This window comes from Carassius auratus, chromosome 38, assembly GCF_003368295.1.
Source record: "Carassius auratus strain Wakin chromosome 38, ASM336829v1, whole genome shotgun sequence".
NCBI classification, from domain to species: domain Eukaryota; kingdom Metazoa; phylum Chordata; class Actinopteri; order Cypriniformes; family Cyprinidae; genus Carassius; species Carassius auratus.
Window position 1 is genome coordinate 5829168 of NC_039280.1, and position 22598 is coordinate 5851765.

General features: G+C 37.2%; 1 protein-coding gene across 1 annotated transcript; it reads left to right on the forward strand.

The window, feature by feature from the left end:
• The first annotated feature begins 219 nt into the window (after window positions 1-219).
• On the forward strand, window positions 220-21110 carry thbs2a (thrombospondin 2a). Its single transcript, XM_026223599.1, has 22 exons — window positions 220-492; window positions 1329-1399; window positions 1750-2303; window positions 2613-2697; window positions 4536-4732; window positions 7365-7505; window positions 7603-7696; window positions 8330-8500; window positions 11710-11886; window positions 12030-12203; window positions 13126-13253; window positions 13480-13632; window positions 14500-14718; window positions 15424-15531; window positions 15620-15779; window positions 15856-15974; window positions 16065-16299; window positions 18087-18314; window positions 18411-18682; window positions 18758-18855; window positions 18937-19076; window positions 19920-21110. The coding sequence occupies exons 2-22, from the start codon at window positions 1333-1335 to the stop codon at window positions 19925-19927; spliced, it is 3528 nt and encodes a 1175-aa protein (XP_026079384.1). The 5' UTR covers window positions 220-492; window positions 1329-1332; the 3' UTR covers window positions 19928-21110.
• The last annotated feature ends 1488 nt before the right edge of the window (window positions 21111-22598 follow it).

Genomic DNA, 22598 nt, shown 5'->3' on the forward strand with positions numbered 1-22598 from the left:
TTCTTTTTTTTTTAAACATTTTATAATAACTTGCACATATTTGACAGTGAGTGGTTGTTTTCTCGAGTCTCTACAGCATCTGTCGCATCTTGCGCGAGCATGTTTCTCTCCACATCTCTCAATGTTCCACCTCCCAGCGACTTTGGCTCGGAATTTGGGGGCGAAGACGTCACTGCAGGGGAGGACAGGAGGTTTCACTGCATTGGTAGGATACCGGCATGACATTGTAGGATGGGAAACATATAATTCAGCCCCCTCAGCACGTCCAGGTTTATATCCGAACCTGAATGACATGGTTCGGACTGAACTGTATAAAGGGCATCACTCCAGTAGTTCTCAGGCCACTGAACTGAAACCCGGAGCTGTGTGGATGTTATAGACACTTTGGATTTTAGTATTTGTCCAGAAGAACTTTTTTCCTCAACTTTTTTTTTTTGTCTTGTAGGACAAATAGACTTTGTGCTGTTTCAGTTGGATTGCACATTACAACAGGTGAGTCTTGTTTATGTGAGAGCATTTTTATAAGTTTTGACACCCAATACTTGATACATTTAAAGTTTCTCAATGAAAATAATGATTATTTTGTGTAGTTTGAAACTATGCTTGGAAGACTGTCACAAATGTCTTCATTTTGATAGACTGCTGCAGTTAAACACTTTTAAAAACCTGTTACCTCTGCACTCAGCAAGTGTTTATGATGTCATTTAATAAAAATGCATAAACCATTTTTAACTTGAAACTTTTTTAATGCCTGATTGCAGGTAAATGTCAGTTTGAAGCATATTGTATCTATTTATTCATATGAATTCACTTAATGGTGTGTTCATATTTACTTGTTAGTAAGTGTTATTAATGTATTTTTAAACATTTGTGAATTATAAATGAAAGTTCAGAATGTGAACTTTTACACAGCTGGTTTAAAAAGTCACATGACCACAGCTGTTTAATTAGCCTATACACGGTGCCCCTTTGAAAGATGATATCAAATCTCCTTAAAATGTTATATTTGAGATACCTAAATTTGTTAAAGGGTCTTTTTTTTATAACCTCTTACTAAGAATGGTCTGTAATGTAAAGCCAAAGAATGTAGAAACAGGAAAACCCAAAGCCCAAAGTGTTGTTACATTAAATATTTGATTTTATTTTCATAGTTTTTTTGCAATTTTTTTTTATTGGGTCTTATTGGCCAACTGAGCAATTCTTTTTTTACTCTATATAAAACATTTGTTAAAGGCATGCAATATGTTTCATTAGACTAAATTAGTATTTGGGAATAAATGGGTTAATAAGATTTTATGTTTTTATATAATTTTATGTGTAATTTACAGGAGTATGATACTCAGGAGAAATTTCTACTTGCTGCCTTTGCTGTTACTATGCATCAGAGCACTACCTCAAGGTAAATCCATGATCCATCTGTTCCTAAATTGTTTATAAATAAATAGGATTTAACATATTTTTTCTGTCTTGCTATTGAGGTTGACATATCTAATTCTGGAATTGAGATGTCCATATTATACAACTTGCCCATTATTCTCTGTGCCTCAAAGCACATCTGTGTTTGATTCATTAATAGAGTCTTTATGTGGTATTCAATGCAAAACAGCTTTTAAATAGTTTTGATCTGAGATTATGTAATATTTTCTTGAAATTTTTAAAGGGCTTATATAATCATCACATAAAATCTATTTTGTGTTCTCGCATAATCATCTGTGCTATGCTGAAATGGTTATGTTGGCTCATTCAAAGATGGGCATGTGGAAGATGAATCCATCTTCGACCTTTTCAAAATCAGCAGCATCAGCAGAAAGACGATCGGTGCCAAGCTCTTCAAGGGCCACGACTGGGACTCGCCTGCATATCGCTTTATACGCTTTGATCACGTCCCTGCTGTGAGCACCCCGGCCCTCCATCAGATCCTAAAGCAGGTCCAGAACAATGAGGGCTTTGTGTTTGTGGCCTCCATACGACAGGACAAGGGCTCCAGGGGAACCCTGATTGGTCTGGAGGGCCCCAGTGGGAGCCGTCAGTTTGAGATTGTGTCCAATGGGCGAGCCAACACGTTGGATCTCCTTTACATGGTCAAGGGATCTCAGAATGTTGTGTCGTTTGAGGATGTGGATTTGTCTGATTCGCAGTGGAAGAACATTACGCTGTACATTCACGGAGAGAATGCTCACCTCTATGTAGGCTGTAGCCTCATTGACAGCGTGATCCTGGATGAGCCTTTCTATGAACATCTGCGGCCGGAGGGCAGTCAGATGTTTGTGGCCAAGGGATCTATCAGGGAAAACCACTTCAGGGTAAGAACAGGTCTTCTTGATGAACATCATCTGAACTTTATTCAATGCTTGTCATGGAATTCCTGGATAATGATTTTTCTGTGCTGTGAAATAGGGAAGATAATCCTTTTTCGAGTATTGATCAATTCTATACTGTTTTTTAAATAAGATGATATAAATATATAAAATAGAAAAAATATATATATATAAAATAGAAAGACAAAATATTATTAAAATTGTATTATATATGTTTTAATATATAAATGTGTATTTTTTGTTCTTGAGATTTGATATTATAATTGACTGGTAATAATCTCTGTCATTTTACAGGGTTTACTACAGAATGTACAGTTCATTTTTGACACACCAATAGAGGACATCCTAAGAAACAAAGGTTGTGTGATCGCCAAACCTGGTAAGAATTATTTTAAACTTCTTAAACGTGAAACAAAGGTCGTGTAAAACCACAGAAAGTTCTTAAAGCATGTTCACTTTAAGAGACTGCTTTTATGACCTTTGGCGTATTAATGCTGGACTAGTGTTTTAAGGCTCCGATTAGGCTCACATAATGCTTGAACTTCTGAATGTTCTAGGTTTCAGAAGCTCTGCTGGATTTATTCTGTGCAGTTCATGATCAAATTTGTTTTAAGAGGGTTGGTATGTTTTCCGTTGGATTCAGTTTTCATTTTAAGCTTTTCTGGCTTTCACCTAAGTGGGTCACAAAATCTGCGAATCAGAGCTGTGGAAATTTCTGACCATATTACATCATGTTTACGGGAAATGCTCACGCTAGTGTAGTGGTATAAGGGTCAACCAGTTTGTACATGCCATAACGAGAATAAAGATTGTCATATTAATATGCATTGGCAGGGTGTTCTTTAAGAGAAGGTGGAAAAATGGAAGTACATACTCATAATTTTATGCACACACTGGTAAGATCACAAACTGAAAGCTTTGGTTTCCACCTAGGGCTCAACACTCTAGTGTTGAAACATTCACTTGCCCTTTGTAGATCAGAACTGCATTCCCAGTGACAATCTTACTTTTTTGATCCCGTATATCCTTTTTTAAACCTTGCAAACAGCTTTGGAATCATTTGGATTTATATGATGTATACTGTGTTCTTGCTGCAATTTCAATTTCAAATATTTTGCATCAGAATACGTTCTTTTGCCCCTACAAATAAAAAATAAAATTTATTTTTTAAATGTATATTATGATGGAAAATATTTTTTGTATTTTTTAAAGACTTTTGAGTCAATTATAAACTCATCCCTAGAGCTGACTGACTTTTGTGCTGAAATAAGTAATACATTTTAGACCATGACAAAACTAAGCCTTGTGTGAGATGTGAGGGAGTGAGTGTTTCTCTAGCACTGCTGCCACAGTTCTTTTTAATTGTAATTGAATAAGTATGCATAGGATATGTGCAGTCAAAAAGGCTTCCATTTCCATTGCCAACACGGATACATGCCAGCTGCTGAGCGTTGCTCATGCCAGTACAGACGTCTCTATAAACTCTCTAGTGCCCCAGTTTAGGAGTGCCACGTATTGCTAAATAAAAGTTAAAGTGAACTGCACAAAAGCCTGCCTAGAAAGTCGCTGAAACAGACACACTCATTTTCCCAGCGTTGACTGAAACCCCAAGAGATTTGAACGAGTTCAGCAGTCTCTAAAAAGCTGCTAACCCTGCATGAGTCTCAAAGGAACCTCTGGAGGTAACAACATGGCTCTTGATTTAGTGTCTCCTGTCCTACATTAATCTGGAGAAAATTTACGCAAATGACCCCAAAATGGCTGCAGATATCTAATGGGAGTTTTGGCATAATGGACAACATTCCTCTGCTGTTGCGTATCCCAAACCCCACCACCTTCCTCCTTTTCCAAGACTTGCTTTGAAAAATCACTATGTTTCTTTAAATGTTACTTCAGGGTAGCTTCTATGCATTTATTATACTTATGTCAGAAATATAGTGAGAGAATAATATATTCGAGTTTGTGGGTTGTGGAATATCATAAATAATCCAAGCACCCCTATAAAAACACAGATATAGCTGCTATATTTTGCTTCTTCATTGTAAAGGCTTATGGGGACACATTAATGTTGTATTTATTTGCATATATAATTTCCAATTAAATTCCTTTTACTACCTCTTTATTTTTAGGGACATTTCTGGTCATATCTGAAGAAAATATATATATATACAATTTAAACAAAGACATTTTTTGACTTTGCATTCTTTTCTCTCTCAGAGGAAGTTAACGTGGTTAATGAAAGTACAGAGACTGTGTCTGTTGGTACGGCCATCTCCACCAACTTCATTGGGCAGAAGGAAAAAATGGCATCGGATGTGTGCGAGCGCTCCTGTGAGGAAATCACCAACATGGTCCAGGAGCTCAAAGGTCTCCGTATTGTTGTGGGCAATCTCATCGATGGCTTGCAAAAAGTGGTAATTTTGTTTTACCTAATTAATGTGTTTCATCTGAAAGAGTATCTGAAACTGAGAAAGAACACAAAGTAAAATATTTTTGTCATGCAATTGCAATGAACAAGGGCTGAGGCTTTCAAGCATCAAGAAGGTCACAACAGCACCATAAAAACAGTCCATACGACTTGTACACTATAGTCCAAATCTTCTGAAGTCATACGAGAAAAACACCTTGAAAGCCTCAATTGTCATTCATTGTAACAGCATGGAAAAGAGTGACCATTAAATTTCTCTCTGTGCTCCATGGAGAAAAAGAAAGTGAAGCAATTTGAGCGTACACTAGTATAAATACTAATGCTTCATTTATTCATTCAAAATGGAACTACATGCGAGTGAATACATTTTTTTTTTTTTTGTTGTTGCTGAAATGTACACGTTATTTCATAAAGACCCAATGTTTAGGTTGGTGGTCGATCTGTGATTAGGAGAATTTTCTTACAGATTAAATATCTGACCATGCAAGCAAAAATTAGCTTAGTCTAAACAGAACCATTAAAGGAAAACAGGGCTAAAGAAGCAGTGGAAAACGTGAAGATGTGGGCTGGGGTTTTATGGTTTGTTTTAGAAGGAGATAGGAAGTGTGAATAGGAACCGAGTCGTGTCTGGCAGTGTTTAAACAGCCCCTTTATCCTCCACTGGGAGCTTCTCAGCGATGAGGGAGTCTGGGCATAATCTCTGGGAAATCCAGCCGCTGGATGCTGCGGGTCCCAGAGGCTCTTCCAGACCATGTGGTGTTCTGTTTCACAGCCTAACACTCATGACTGCTACCTATGCATTTTGTTCTTACTCACACATGCACAAATGAATGTATCAGCACAAACTGAATGTGGTTGTGTTTTTAGCGTGTGTTATTGTATGTACTTAGTGTGCTTCAGAAGTGAATAACCTTTCCCCCCTTTTGCATTCCTCTTGTAAGTTTTTTCCCTTCCCTCAATCTCTTGTTCTGTCTCTTTCCTCTTGCTCAACTCTTTACTTGTGGCCACAAATGCATGATAGTTTTTGCTAACACATCTCAGGACTGTAAAGTTCTAATCTGGGTGTTCTTTTTCATTTATGCTTTAAAAAGAAAGAAAGTAAAACAGAAAATGGAAACTGGCAAAGATTAACCAATCAAAAATCTGAAAAGAGAATTTTTGCATTCAAACATTAAACAAATGAAAAATAAGATGATTTATGTTGCAAATATCAACATTACAAACAAAAATCATAAGCATAAGATAAGTAACTTACATGTAGATCAAAGGTTACATGAGGGGCCCTATCTTGCACCCAGCGCAATTGACTTTGTACACCGACGCATGTGTCATTCCTATTTTGCACCGGCGCAAAGCGCGCTTTTCCCTCCACAGAAGCACGTCGCTAAACTAGTGAATGAACTTGCGCTCCCTGGGCGGTTCAGCGCAAAAAAGGAGGCGTGTTCCGGCGCTAACAATCCCAGTTGCTATTCTGCTGTTCCATTAAACAATTGCGCCACTGACCAGAAAAAACCTAGTTTAAAGTCAGTGGCGCGTTGCGCGTTGTTCATTATGCTATTTTAAGGGCGCATGCTTGACCATAATGTATAGCGTGCTCAACGCGCATACACTTTGCTCATGTAATCTACACAGATGCAACAGTTATTTTTGCAAATCATAAATTGTTACACTAAAAAAAAATATTAACACATGAGATGACGGAAATCATTGTGGTGTATTTTGGGTGGGTTTCTCCCATCCCCATACTACACAACTTCTCTGTCTTTCACTGCTCTTACAAGAACATCAGTCTCCTCGGCTGTGAACCGCTCCTGGCATGCGCCAGGTAAATACGCCATAATAATAGCAATCCATAATGGAACTTGCGCACCTGCTTTTAAAGGGAATGTTGGATGACGCTCTGATTGGTTTATTTCACGTTACGCCCAAACCACACCTATGAATAATGAAGCTACTTCAGACCAACCCACTTTAGATTTGCGCCGGGCGCAAGAGCCATTTATCCCACCGGGAAAATAGCAACAGCGCCGAGACCCACCCACAAAGTTACTTGCGCTTCGCGCTTTGACACTTGCGTTTCAGATCGTTAAAATAGGGCCCGAGGACACTTTACTTCTGCATGGTGGTCAACCAGAAATGTTAACTGGGGTATACAGAAATAAATGTAATTTAAGAGTATATTAAAATGATAAACAGTTAAATTGTAGTATAATATTTAACAGTATTTCTGTTTTTACTTTTTTAACAAATAAATGCGTACTTGGTGAGCATAAGAAACTCAAAAACTTGTTTTTAAAATCTTACTGAACCCAAGCATTTGAACGGTCGGACTTCTTCATCATTTTCCACGGGTTAACACTGGAAATCAACCAAAAGTGTTGCAATTTGATAGCAGAAATCCCAGGTCAAGAGGTCACAATGAGAAAATCATCCCACATTTCCTAGGGCAGAGCTTCCTGTTCCTTGGGGTCATGGACATAAATCCCCTTCTATAGAAGTGTGCTCATTCCAGTTTCAGTTTAAATCACCTCTATTTATCTTCATGTGGAAGACATTGACAGAAGAATTGCCTCCTCTTGACCATTTGTCCATCTGTCTTGCTTGCGTCTGTTGGTTAGACTGAGGAGAACACTGTGATGAAGGAGGTGCTGGGGAACATGAAGAACATCAAAGACAAGCGCATGTGCTGGCAAGACGGCCGTCTCTTTGAGGATAAGGAGGACTGGGTTGTGGACAGCTGCACCAAGTGTACCTGTCAGGTAGGAAGAACTGTGACGTATGATGAATGGGAGAGAAAGAGCGAACGGCAGTCTGCTTTTGTTCTGACTCTTTATGTTTTATGACTTTATGTTGAAGGAATCAAAGATTGTATGCCATCAGATCACATGTCCTCCAGTATCCTGTGCCAGCCCTACTTTCCTAGATGGTGAATGCTGTCCAGTGTGTCTGCGTGAGTAACATTTCTGACACATTGCTAATATTCACTCTAATTTTCACATCATGTCTACAGGGTATGCACATTCAATCTAGAGATGCGCTATCTGAAATATAATTATTTTCTTTGCTAATATCATTTGTGAGAATTGTAATTTGTGTATTCAAATAGAAAACCATTGTATTAAATAAATCCTTCACAATATTGCTGTTTTTACTGTAGTAAGTCAATGCAGCCTTGGTGAACATACTGTATAAGGCTTTTTTAAAAACATGAAAAAAATCGAACTGACCCCAAACTTTTGAACGGAAGCTTATACAGGCCAGCTTCACAGAGAAACTTTTCCCTCGTTTTATGGTACAGAACTGTTATTGTTTTAAAACTGCTTATGTTTGCCAACCACACATTTTTATTATCCATGAATAACAAGCATTACTGTATGTTCCCATGCTCTGAAGTGGGTTGAGAAAGATGATGTCATGTATAACTTAAGCTCCAAAACATCAGAAGCAAAGAACAATGTTGCCTTTGCTTTTTAAATATACTAGCAACAAGGAGCACCATAATGGGTGTGGTGGGGTTAGAATGAGGTGAATTGTGCCTAAAGTTAGCAGTGCTAAATGTGCTTATGCATTTATGTGTGTACAGCTAAAGACAGCGAAGATGGCTGGTCGCCTTGGTCTGAATGGACGGAGTGTACCGTTACATGTGGAACAGGCACCCAGCAAAGAGGCAGGTCATGTGATGCCACAAGTAACCCCTGCAGTGGCCCCTCCATTCAAACCCGCAGATGCAACTTGGGAAAATGCGACAGTCGTGGTGAGACAGCCAGTCTTTGTTATACTGTTATAAACTGCACACTTTCTTTCAACACCTGTTCTTTGGTCATATATAAACATTTTGGACACCATTTTCCTGTCTGTTTTGTCCATAAAGTCTAAAGCCTTGGAAGAAAACCAAATAACAGTGGTTTTAGTGGTATTGGATGAAATCCTGTTGCTCGTGGCATTAAGAAATGTGGTAGGTCACACTAAAACTGCAAGTGCACAGTTTGTTCACTCGCTAATTTGTTTCAGGTGTATCAGCGCATCATAGATAATTGTGATAATTAAAAGTAATGCACTCATCTGTAACATCTCCACAGAATAAAGAGTGAAAGAGTTTGTGTTCTAAACGAAGTAGAAAGAGAGATCTCAAATGCAGCCGTCACAATATCTAAACAGCTGTAAAAAAAAATAAAAAAAATAAATAAATAATGGAAATGGAAGAAAAAGAATCAGACTCACCAAGACTTTGGTTTGGTTCCAGCCAAAATCTCTAAATCTTTATGGGAAAAAATACTTATTTTGGCTGTTGTTTTGTACTTTTGAGCTTTTGAAGGAATAGTTAATCCAAAAATTTAAATTCGGTGATTTACTCATGTCGTTCCATACTTAAATGACTTATCCATGGAAGATAAATGAAGAATGTGCTGGTTGCTCTTTTAATGCAATTACAATGAGTGAGGTCTGATGCTTTTAAGTTTCAAAATTATGCAAAAGCACAATAAAAGTGTCACAAACAACGCTGAATGGCGCTAAAAGCACATTTAGTTTTATCTGAAACAGATGAATGTGAATCTGGAAACATATTATTTTGGTTGTTGAAAGTATCATAAGCAGTTTGGAAATGAACTACATGAAAATAAAGCTTTTTAAATCGATAATCCACACCTTTAATCATTATTTGTGTAAATAGGAAAAAAAAGTTGTTGATGTCCCACTGATGGTCATTTCAGCTGGAAACTCCAGTGATTTGCATGTATAGGTACATTTTTGTTGTTTTGCAAAAATGTAACCTAACCACATTTACGACCTTTTATTGGGCACAAAAGTACAGTAGTTAAACAATTCGTACATAATATTGGAAGTTTTCTAAAAACCATTAAATGTCTTTATATAAGGGTTTTTAAAACACTTTAAATATACACATAAATGGTATGGATCTCTTTCATGATGCTTGTCTATGGTGCTTTTTGCCCTTTATAAAGTCGAAAATGGAAAAGAGCAACCTGTACAATTTGACAAGTTTTTTCCTTTTATGTTCTTCAGAAGTAAATTCATATGGGTTTGGAACAGCACAAGATAATACTGAGAGAATTTTCATTTTTGGGTCAACTAATCCTTTAAAGTGGGTCAACCAAAAATCACAGCAGCTATAATAACCGCAGAAAGTCCTGCCAACCATTCGCATTGGCAGTAGACTGAACGACACTCAAGTGGTAAGCTGTAATTCTACTATAGCTAGCACCCACTTACCTAAATTTCATCAAATTAGTTGTTACTACTAATTGAATGTTACATCACTCAGCTGATGTTCGTTAGACAAACTGTGATTTTAAGCCATTCCATTCCTGACCTGATTTTCTGGCAGTTGGATAATTCTGTAACAACATGGGTGTTTTCTTTCATCATCTGTTGTAAATATTTATGGAGCGTGTACTAATAGATAAACTCCTTTCCATCAGCTAGGGAACGAACTGGTATTCATCGCTTATGCTCAGTGAGGTTTTAACGAGTGGCATATGGCTCTTTGTGGTGTACCAATGCCAAACTGCTAAACTCTGGCTTACGGCAGACTCAATATTTTTTTTTAACTGAAAAATGTTGCCAGCTGGTATCTTGGGTAGCAATAGACAAGCTGGCCTTTGTAGCAATTACCACTCAACAATAACCATAAGTATTCATATGTTAAGATTTTTTAGCTTTATATATAAAATCACAGTCTTTCTCTTCCTCATGTTGTCAGTCTGTATGCTCATACCCATGTGGTCGTGGGAACAGAATACAGCTGACGGTGTGTGAAGAGGCGCACTTAATGCCCATTGTGTCACAACTGGCCAGAATATTGAGTCCCAAAGAGACGATAAGGCGATGGGTCCAGAATTATGGGCCAGGTGGTCATCGCTTCATCAAGTTTATTGGCAGTCCCGCCCTATGTCATTCCAGGACCTCATGCCTCTGGACTTACTAATATAAATGAAAGATCTAATTTTTTGTCTGGGTTTGTTTGCTTCTTAAACGCTGCCTTCAAGTAATGTTAGAATGATCATATTTATGAGATGATTGCGCATAAACACCTCCACAATTTTGTTTTAGCCCCAACTTTCCATTGGCAGTTTGGTTTCAGTCATGGTTAAGTTGTACTTGTGAATATTACAGTACTTCTGTGCTGTTGATAAATCTTGCTGGAAAATACAAAAATTATCTTAATTTCATAAGCATTCTTTTTTTATAAAATTTATAATAGGCTATTTTCTTTCCTGTTTTTAACCCCCCTCATCAGAACGTTCTGTTTGAATAGGTGTGGTGGATTGGAGACACCCACTGCTATGATTGGCTAACAGTTGTTTATGTTTAACAGTCTACATCCTTCACAGATGGATGGGGATGGATCTTCAATTAAAGTTCTTACACTCTTTACTAATGTTGGGATCAGACAGAATGCAAGGCAAATACTACGTTCTTCCACTACTTGGCACTGCACAGCATCTAGTCGTCTTCGAAAAATCTTTAGCTTTTTATTTCTGAGTAGACCTGCGTTTGCACGTTATTTACACTACATGCACAAGTCAGTGGGTGGGGCTAAACAGGCAGTGATGTAGAAGCATGAGTTGATCTTCCTCTGCGGTGGCGGTGTTTAGCCACACTATTACATCATAAAGTGGTAAATTCCACAAATCTGTTGTTTTGGCAGGCTGGCTTTAATATAAGCTGTTTATAGACTAACGAGAAAGGTTTGAGTTCTGAAAATTACAGGAGGTTTTTATAGTACAATGACCTCTTATAAGTCAAAAGATCAGGGAGATTTTGGCTTCTCAATTCATGACCCCATTTGACTTTGCCAAATCTTTAAAAAAGTTTACTTGGACGCACATCATTTCGTAATTATGACTTCCAAACTCAAGAGCAGGGTATTCCACAAGCACTCAAAGGCAGCATGTATCATTGTTTTTGATAACCATGCCAGTTCTCTGCCTTTCATTATAGTCCGTCAAGATGGTGGTTGGAGTTTGTGGTCACCCTGGTCGTCATGCTCTGTGACGTGTGGAGAGGGACAGATCACGCGAATTCGCCACTGTAACTCCCCTGTTCCTCAGCTGGGAGGAAAGGACTGTGAGGGCAGTGGGAGAGAGACTAAAAAATGTGAAGCTAAACCCTGTCCAAGTGAGTACTGGGAGCCTTGCACTTCTTATTCATGTATAAAACTTAGCCAGTTTGCATAATGTGCTCTTGGATTAAATGATTTAAATGGATAATTTGACTCTGTTTTATATTCAGATTTTTACTGTATTCTCTTTGCCTTGTAGTTGATGGAGCCTGGGGCCCATGGTCTCCTTGGGCGATCTGCTCCGCCACCTGTGGGGGAGGAACAAGGACACGGACACATGTGTGTAACAGCCCTCATCCGCAGTATGGTGGCAAGAAATGCCCAGGGGAGTCCAAGGATACTGATTCCTGCAACAAGCAGGACTGTCCTGTTGGTATGTTACCTTGCAATATTTTTATTTATTTCTCACTCTACACAGAGTCTTACTCATAGACTATGTTTGGCTATATACTGTATCTATGGGACTATAATGTGGATTTACCTGTGCTCTTGTCCCCAAATCTGAGCCAATATTAAACCTTCTGCATCAGCTCAGTCTGCTCACAATAAAAGCTGTTTTTTACTTAGAGGTCTATTTTTACGCTGCCTTTAAACCATGTTAAATTATGATAAAGCGGGAAGGTGAATTAGCATCTGATTGGGATTTAGAGGGGAAATTAAAAGGCAAGGTGATACACTACTGTTCAAAAGTCTTGGATCAGTAAGTTTATTTCAAAGACATTAATACTTTTATTCTGCAAAATGTTACAAAAAGACTATATTTTTTTTAATTCATCACAAAAAAATCAGAAAATCATCAAATTTATCAAAAATGTTCAAAAAGCATCATGGTTTTAATAAAAAATGTAAGCGGCACTACAACACTGACACTAATAAGAAATGTTTCTTGAGCACCAAAGGCAGCATATTAGAATGATTTCTGAAGGATAATGTGACAATGAAGACTGGAGTAATGACAATAAAAATTCAGCTTTGCCATCTCAGAAACAAGTTACATTTTAACACATTAAAATAAAATAATATTTATTTTAAAATGCAATAATTTTTCACAATATTATTGCTCTTGCTGCATTTTTGATCAAATAATTGAAGCGTTAGATAGCATAAGAAGCTTTTTTCAAAAACCTTTGAACGGTTGCATACATGAAATACATGAAATTAATATTATCAATGGGCTCTGTTATTTAAAGACCACTTTGGATAATGTCTCTAGTTTCATCCTGAGATTTATGAAATGCATATTAATTTCATGAGTAAACTCAAAGCCTCTCCCTTTTTATTCCCTGCTTCCTCAGATGGTTGTCTATCTAACCCGTGCTTCGGGGGTGTTGACTGCACCGGCTCCGCTGACGGCTCGTGGGAGTGCGGGCCCTGCCCTGTCGGTTTCCGTGGCAATGGAACATTCTGTGAGGATGTGAATGAGGTACAAAAGGAAAAGAGCTGAAGCTGCGAAAAGTATAATGTAGTTAGGGCTGTGTGACAAGCAATCGTTCAACTGCATTACTCACAATTTAACCGGGAAAACATAGCCAAACAAAAATGTTCCTCCAGCCCTTGCTCCACTGATCCACTGATTTGAATGCAATAAATGTGAACATTATTGAAAAATGTTTTTTCAAACATCTCTGTTTGCTTCTTCTGTCCTATAGTGTGACATGGTGCCTGATCTTTGTTTTAAAAGTGGTGAATCCCAGCGCTGTGTCAACACAGACCCAGGATTCCACTGCTTGCCTTGCCCTCCTCGATACAAAGGCAATCAGCCTTTTGGAATGGGAGTGGAGGCTGCCAAGCTAAATAAACAGGTTAGTTATGCAGTCTATGGACAGATTGGCTCAATTATTGCATATGTATATACAGTAAATGTGTTATTGCACAAGTATATAAATGTTTCTTTAGCCTCAACAGCAGGCCTACGTGCAGCCCACAGTCTGTTTGCTGACCGTCTGACGCACATTATACACAAAACTGAAAGTGCAAGTTCAAACGTGATGTATTCCATTTGTTTTATGAGTTATATGTTAAATAATCCATACTTTACTATTATTTTGGAATTAGCTATTGTATGTCTAAACAAAATTGTCAGTAAGGTGGTCTCTTCTCGTCTAAGCGAACAGTTCTTTCCCAGAAATGACTGTGGACCATGCATTATTTTGTTTGTATTTATGCTAAAGTTGTGGAACTTTTGCCCAGAGTTGCTCAAGAGTGGTACTCTTGGATAGATCTTCTAAATGAAAAAAATATTTTGGGCCCATAAAGGTGGCCAAGCATATGGATCTTGCTCTAGTTCTTCCATTCCTCTCGGATGAATACATTTTGCAGATTTCTTGGAAAGCTGACTCATTTTTGTCCAAAAGTTTCATAACGTCCACAACTAATAGATTTGTCACCAAGCTCCAGTTTGCATTGCTTTGATCCAACGCCCAAGAGTAGTAAATTGACAAAGGGCTGAAAGGAATTGTCTCGCATTTTATTGATGCGATCCAAAAGCTTTCCTTATAAACTGCCCAGTTGTGCACAGCTGAAACCAACAATATAGTAGGAAATGATCAATAGAAAGTATTTTAAGGGCCTCACAACATAATTCCCAGTTGTCTCCTGAGGCTATGAACCAGTTCGTTCACCTTAATTGGACTGCTGTTGAGCATCGCTGATGTCTGTTTATTTTTCAGGTATGCGAGCAAGAAAACCCCTGCAAAGAAAAGACTCACAACTGCCACAGGTCCGCTGAGTGTATCTACCTCGGCCACTTCACTGACCCTATGTTTAAATGTGAGTGTAAGATCGGCTATGCTGGGGATGGCCTTATCTGCGGCGAGGACTCTGACCTTGATGGCTGGCCCAATCAGAACCTGGTGTGTGGAGCCAACCAATCCTATCACTGCAAAAAGGTAACAGAGTTATTGTATTTTCTGTGGCTATAAGATAATTGACTAAACATGTGACCAATTAGGCCTAACTGCTAAAGTTTCTGAAAATAATATAATTTTTCAAAGACGTCACTCATGCTCACCATAGCTGCATTTATTTGTTCAGAAAAACATTAAAAACAATAATATTATTACACTTTAGAATAGCTGTTTTGTATTTTAATATACTTTAAAATAAAAATTTTCCTGTGATGGCAAAGCTGAAATTTCAGCAGCCGGTCGGTGTCACACGATCCTTCAGAAATCATTCTAATATGCTGCTTTGGTGTTTAACAAACATTTATTTTTATTATCAGTGTTGAAAAGGTTGTTACTGAATGTTTTTTCGTGGAGACCATATTGCATTAAGTTCCAAGATTCTTTAATGAATAGAAAGTTTTTCAATATAAATCATTATCAATTTCTTTACTGTCGCTTTCAATCAGTTTTATGCTCCCTTGCTAAATAAAAGTATTAATTTCTTTTAAAAAATCTTACTTGTTGCAAACTTTGAACGTCAGAGTATAATTGAACATTGAATCCCTAAATTAATTCATCTAGAAGTGTATTTAGAATATTCTACTTAATTCATAGACAGGAAAACTAATCATTTTTAACACATTAAGTACTAGTAAATGTAAATTTTCCCAACGAAGGAAATTAATATTTTTTCCTTTTATCGTGCAGGACAATTGTCCCAACCTTCCAAACTCAGGCCAAGAAGACTTCGATAAAGACGGTCAAGGAGACGCCTGTGACAAAGACGATGATAATGATGGAATAATGGATGAGGCGGTAGGAAGACTTCTTAATCATATAGTAATAAAAATGAGTCATGTTTTGTTTTTATGTAAACTAAGCTTGTTTTTCTCCTGTGCACCAGGACAACTGTCCTCTACTGTACAATCCGAGGCAATTTGACTACGATAAAGATCTTGTGGGTGATCGTTGTGATAACTGTCCATATGAGCACAACCCTGCTCAGATCGACACAGACGGTAATGGCGAGGGAGATGCCTGCTCTGTAGACATTGATGGAGATGGTGAGAAACTACCACATACATTTTAACAATTACTACGTCAACAAAACTTAACAAGCTTGGGACTCTGTAACGGCAGGGGTTCTGAATGAGCACGATAACTGCCCCTACATGTACAATACTGACCAGAAGGACACCGATATGGATGGAGTGGGAGACCAGTGTGATAACTGTCCTCTGCTGCACAACCCTGAACAGGTACAACAGGCTCTATCTCAACTCTTTCCAGTAAACACAAGGAGGAATGTTTTGCAGAAATTTAACAAAGTCATTTGCATGTTTTAACAGACTGACTCCGATAATGACCGAGTTGGTGACGAGTGCGACAACAATCAGGACATTGATGAGGATGGCCACCAGAACAGCCTGGATAATTGTCCCTACATTCCCAATGCAAACCAGGCCGACCATGACAAAGATGGGAAAGGAGATGCTTGTGATTTTGATGATGATAATGACGGAATCCCTGATGACAAGGACAACTGCAGACTGGTGCCAAACAAAGATCAACTGGACTCTGATGGTGAGTGAATCTATTGCTTAAAATACCTAGAAGTGTTTGTCTGAGTTTCTACTGACTGTAAAAAGAAAGGTTGGCAAATGGATGCACACACTGTAACAGTTGCAGAAATGCTGAGACTTATTTCTGGCTAGAAATGCAACAGTGTCAGAAATGTGACATTTCTTTACTTAAAAGACGACTGTAAAATGGTAATTTATCTGCATGGCTAACTTTACAAAACTGTAAAGGAGTCAGAGCCAGTCCTCTTTAATCTATTCATTTTTGTCCAAGTCGTTTTTGGCCACATTTTTCCCTTTTGCATCCTTTGAGATTTAGACATATTTACAACTGGAAAATTTCCTTAAATGTAGCCAGGGTCAAGGAAAATGATGTCACACTCTCACCGCTTGCATGTGGTTGCGTGCGGCACTGTGCTGCATTTAGTTAAGGCTACCTTAGTTTTTGTGTTGGTGGGAAAATGGAAACAGGTTACAGTTGGAGGTCGAAGCTGTCAGGTGCTAGCTTACTTCTCACACCTCATTATATTTTGTTTATTTGATAGTGTCGAAGATTGTTCCAAAGAGAGAAAGTCAACTACTGTAAAAACAGACACATTAGCAAAGAGCTGGCATCTGTGCAAAAGCCTGCTTGACTTTTCCCTTTTATTTGAGTGCTAAAGTCTGGATTTAATAGATTTCACTTTTGAAGCCAGTCATATGTTAATGTACATGACATGAAAAGACAGCTGAGATGGCTTTGTGCTTAAAGAGGAGAGCTGGGATACCAGATGAAACTTTCGGCTCCTTTTTTGTTACAGTATTTCTCCTTTTGGTGTAGCAATTTTATTACACACAATACTCAAAAATATAGTAAAATATGATAGATTTTTAGTTAATTTATATCAATCTTCAGATTATTTACTAATAAATATTATAAAAATGAATTATTCAAATAAATAAAAACCTGTAAAAATTAATAAAGAAAAATTTAATATATGTGACCCTGGACACCAAAAACCAGTCTTATGTGCACATTTTCAAAATTGTGATTTATATGTCATCTGAAACCTGAATAAATAAGCTTTCCATTGATGTATGGTTTGTTAGGATATTTGACCGATATACAACTATTTGAAAATCTGGAATCTGAGGGTGCAAAAAAATCTAAATATTCAGAAAATTGTCTTTAAAGTTGTCCAAATGAAGTTCTTAGCAATGCATATTACTTATCAGAAATTAAGTTTTATTATATTTATGGTAGGGAATTTACAAAATATCTTCATGGAACTTGATCTTTACTTAATATCCTAATAATTTTGGGCATAAAAGAAATATGCCCTTACAATATATTTTTGGCTAATGCTACAAATAAACCCCAGTGGTCCAGGGTCACATATTATATGACACGTAATAATATTCTGTAGTAAAATATAAAACATTTTAGTTAATTTATATGAATATTAAAATTCATTAAAAATCTAAATTAATAATATAATCATACATTTTAATTAAAATAAATAAGTAATTATTAACCAATATATAATGTAATATAATCACACTGAAAAATGTGGGCAGGATTATTATAAATAATAATAATAATATTCATAACTGGCTAATTGTTGCTGTTTTTATTTTATTTATTTTTTTGAATATGTATAATTTACATTTTTATATATCTAAATATGAATATAAATGAAGCATGTATTGTATTGTGTATGTGTATATATTTTTGGTTGTAAGGATGGCAGATTTAACCACTTTAACAGATCTACAAATATGAATGCTGAACTAATCTAACTTTATCTACAGGGGATGGAAGAGGCGATGTTTGCAGAGATGATTTTGACAATGACAACATTCCAGACATTTTGGATGTGTGCCCTGAGAACGACGCCATCGGTAACACTGACTTCCGGAAGTTCCAAATGGTGCATTTGGACCCCAAAGGAACTACACAAATTGATCCCAACTGGGTGGTCAGACATCAGGGCAAAGAGTTGGTTCAGACGGCCAATTCTGACCCCGGTATCGCAGTGGGTGAGTATGTGAGCTGTCAGAGAAGCCGCTCTGGTCATGATTTTTAATTCAAGTTTGATGTCTTGATGAGACTTCAACGTTTTCATTGCTCGTCAGGTTTCGATGAGTTCAACGCCGTGGATTTCAGTGGCACTTTCTACGTCAACACTGACAGAGATGACGATTACGCTGGGTTTGTGTTTGGATATCAGTCCAGCAGTCGATTTTATGTGGTAATGTGGAAGCAGATAACTCAGACGTACTGGGAAGTTAATCCTTCAAAAGCTTTTGGCATCGCTGGTGTTTCTCTGAAAGTGGTCAACTCTACCACGGGCACAGGGGAGCACATGCGGAACGCCCTCTGGCACACCGGTGACACTCCTGGACAGGTGAGGCTGACTGCTCAGCAAATATGACATCTGTTAGCATTCACGATAAGCTAATTGCTGCATGTGGTCTGGTAGGTCCGCACACTGTGGCACGACCCTAAGAATATCGGCTGGAAGGATTACACTGCGTACAGGTGGCATCTCATCCACAGACCCAAGACAGGATTCATCAGGTGATTAACAGGAAGGCCTTTTACTGCCACGTAGTCTTGTCAAGTGTGTAGAGTTAACAGATCTATGGTCCTTTTCTCCAGAGTTGTGGTTTATGAGGGGAAACAGATCATGGCAGACTCGGGGCCGGTTTATGATAAAACCTTTGCAGGAGGGAGATTAGGACTGTTCGTGTTTTCCCAAGAACTGGTTTACTTCTCTGATCTCAAGTACGAGTGTCGAGGTGAGCAGTTTGTCATAACAGAATCTGTCCATTTATTAAAATGACACATTTATCTCTGTATAAACAATTTTATATATTATATACTAATCTCAGTGTTTATAATTTTAGTGCTTGTTAAATAAATGTAAATATAAATATAAATTAGGTAAAAATACAATATTGCAGTAATTAATGATAAATATAATATTAAAGTTTTATTATAATTCATGTGCATATTTTTTTTTGTTTTATACCTTATTTTTTTTTTATGTACCGTATTTTTCGGACTATAAGTCGCACCTGAGTATAAGTCGCATCAGTCCAAAAATACGTCATGATGAGGAAAAAAAAATATATTATAAGTCGCACTGGACTATAAGTTGCATTTATTTAGGACCAAGAACCAAGAGAAAGCATTACCGTCTATAGCCGCTAGGAGGGCGCTCTATGCTGCTCAGTGTAGGCTACAGGAGCAATGAGCAGCATAGAGCGCCCTCTTGCTGCTGTAGACGGTAATGTTTTCTCTTGGTTCATGTCTCTTAGTTCATTTCTGAAGGTTCATGTCAAATTAATTTTGATAAATAAGTCGCACCTGACTATAAGTCACAGGATCAACCAAACTATGAAAAAAAAGTGCGACCTACAGTCCGGAAAATACAGTATGTACTTTTATAATAGATGTATTTGAGATTACTTATTTAGTAGAAAAAGAAATGGGAATTAGTTTTATTTTTAGTATTCAAGACATTTTGAGTTGTATTATTATTGTTGTTGTTGTTTAAATATTACATAGCAAAACACACGAGCACAGCCAAAACGTTCATTTGTTACAAGTCAGTTAACCACTTTTTTTCTGCTTTTTAGATAACTGAGAAAGAGAAGAAATGACTCCCTTCAAAAGCTATAGCACAACAACACATTTTCACTCTCTGACAAAACACAAAAGACTTTGGTGGACTACAAAAAGGAAACAGGCCCCAGACCTCCTCCTGAGGAGAGAGAATTAACTTAAATCACAAGCACATTTATGGGGATTTTTCTTATCAATTTTTCTATGTCCTCGAGTCAGAATTTTTTAACAAGTTTTGGTAACGTTAATTGATCATTAAATGTGGCATTTCTTTACAAAATGAAACACGATCTAGATGAAAAGCAATCACAAAACTTCATCCTCTGACATCTTTATCACCAACTGCTTTACTTGCACAAGATTTTTGTACTTCCTGTGTATTGTTACAATGTGGCGAATATGTTGTTGTAATGAAGACATCTTTTTCTACAACCCTCGATTCTAACAGGGGCTTTGGGTTTGATCAGCATAGAAATGTTTTAGAGACCTTTGAGATGAAGATGTTTATATTAAGACTGTATCATAATTACTTGTGTAAAGTATTTATATGACTTTTGCAATTCAGTATCAAGTTATGTCTGTTTTTTTTTTTTTTTGCGCAATACTTTCAGAACCTAACGTTGTAAATACTAATTTATTTGTTTACACTGACAAAATTTTACTATTGCAAAAATAAAGAGTAAAAAAAAAGTACATTTTTATTGCTGTGCTTCTAGAAATCCATAATGCAATTTCATACCTATGTAATTTTTTTACTTGATGGAAGTGTTTTTCAAATGTGAGAATTTTGAGAGTTTTTGTCCTGTGATGCCACACTGCATTTGTTACATTTAACACAGATTTGCTGGTCTTGAACCACTTTTTCCATTTAGTTTCTTATGTTTTGTCTGTTTACTAAAGAAACTGCCATGGAGAACACAAGATGTATTTTGTATCAGAGAAACAAAGACTCTCATACATAAGAGATTGTCATTCATCGTCCAGATTTTTTGAGCCTGAACATTCATCTGTTTTGTCTTTCTTTTGCTTGTAAAATGATTTTATTTTCATAACCATTTTCTATATTTTGTAAAAAGTGCAATGCCTTGGATTTTTATGCCACATCCCCAGAAAACCTTGTAAAGTTTTCTAATATTATTATTCTCACGGTTGTCACACGTTTTTCTTTAATAAAAGGTTTAGACAAAGTTTTTCATTTGGACTGGTGTTTCTGAGATACTATAATGGGATGTATGACTGTTTTAAAAGATGTCTATCAGATTGTTTACGTGGCTTCCTTAAACCCTGCATCATGTCTTTCCATCAGTAAAACAGTGTTTTATCTGTTCATGCACAAGAGACCTAAAAGTACCGTACTGGAATATGGGCCTAAATTCACTCAACAAGTTTTAAGTGGCAGGTGACAAACGGAAATCTTCAACAATGTTCCAGTGAGACCCAAAGTCTCCAAACAAACAGCACTGTTGTGCAAACATCCCACAATAGCATATGAGAACCTTGTTGAAAATGTTTAATTTGCAATGAAATGACAAAAGCCAGGCATTGACCAGCTACATCCTTTTCCATGGATTCTATTAGTTGCATGAGCTAGCCATTTGTAAACCTCATCACAAATTTTGATCCCTTCTGCTTACAGGTTCCAAGTCTTTTGTGATCTCCAGCAGGCACACTGTTAAAGTCTGCTTCAAAACACAAAACTGACATTTGGGACTTGCAGCTGCTTTAGAGTCGAAGCCAAGATACCATTGATATCTTGTAAATGCGGTTAGACCAAAGAGACATAAATAAGGGCATTTTAACAAGCCAGCAACACTAGCTTTAAGAGACAAACAACTTAAAAGACTACTGTCATTCCCAACTACTGCTGTTAAAACCAAATGAAGAGGCACCAGGCCAGCCCTCAAAAGTTAAAGTCTTTTACAGTACCTGGGTTTCCTCATGGACCTCAAGTGAGACATTACCAGGTTCTTTTCCAGAAACAACTGTTCTTTTACAAAACAACTTCCAGCATATGGTAGAAATTAACACTTGTGTTTTAAATCTTCCTCTTGCACACGTTTCACACGTTCGGTTCTATAATCCTAAACTGTCTCATTCGGTTTGCAGCCTTGTTAATGTGCACTACATACAGTAAAATACAGTGGAAGACCTGCACCATATGTTGCTTTCTTTGAGCAATAATCCACACGTGGGCCTCATTTGGTAAATATTAAGGTAAATTCTTCTTAAATGGGCCTGACTGTGAATTTTCTCCGTGAGTGACATTAAAGTTAGCAAGTGCTGTCAACCAAATAGTATAAAAGTTAAACAGTGTGGCCGAGCAGCCCAGGCACACATAACTTACAGCATGGAAACAGAAAGAATGGAATGATTACAAGGTCCTGCAAGGGCACAGATACAGCTAGATGAAGAATATCGCATGGTAGGCAGTCAGCAATCCTTCATTTCGATTGGTCAATAGCAGATATCAGATTCTAATATTATAATATTCATAATATATATTCATTACATCACATCTTTCGTATCATATCGCACGTTTATTTTTCACAAATATACTGCCGCCATGCGTATCGGTTATCAGTTGCAGACGTCTTCAATGATAATATTATATTGCCATTATATTGTTGCAATGTTCGTCTTGTTTCTATGAGGATTATTTTGTACATGCAATGGACTGTTTGGAACATTAAGGT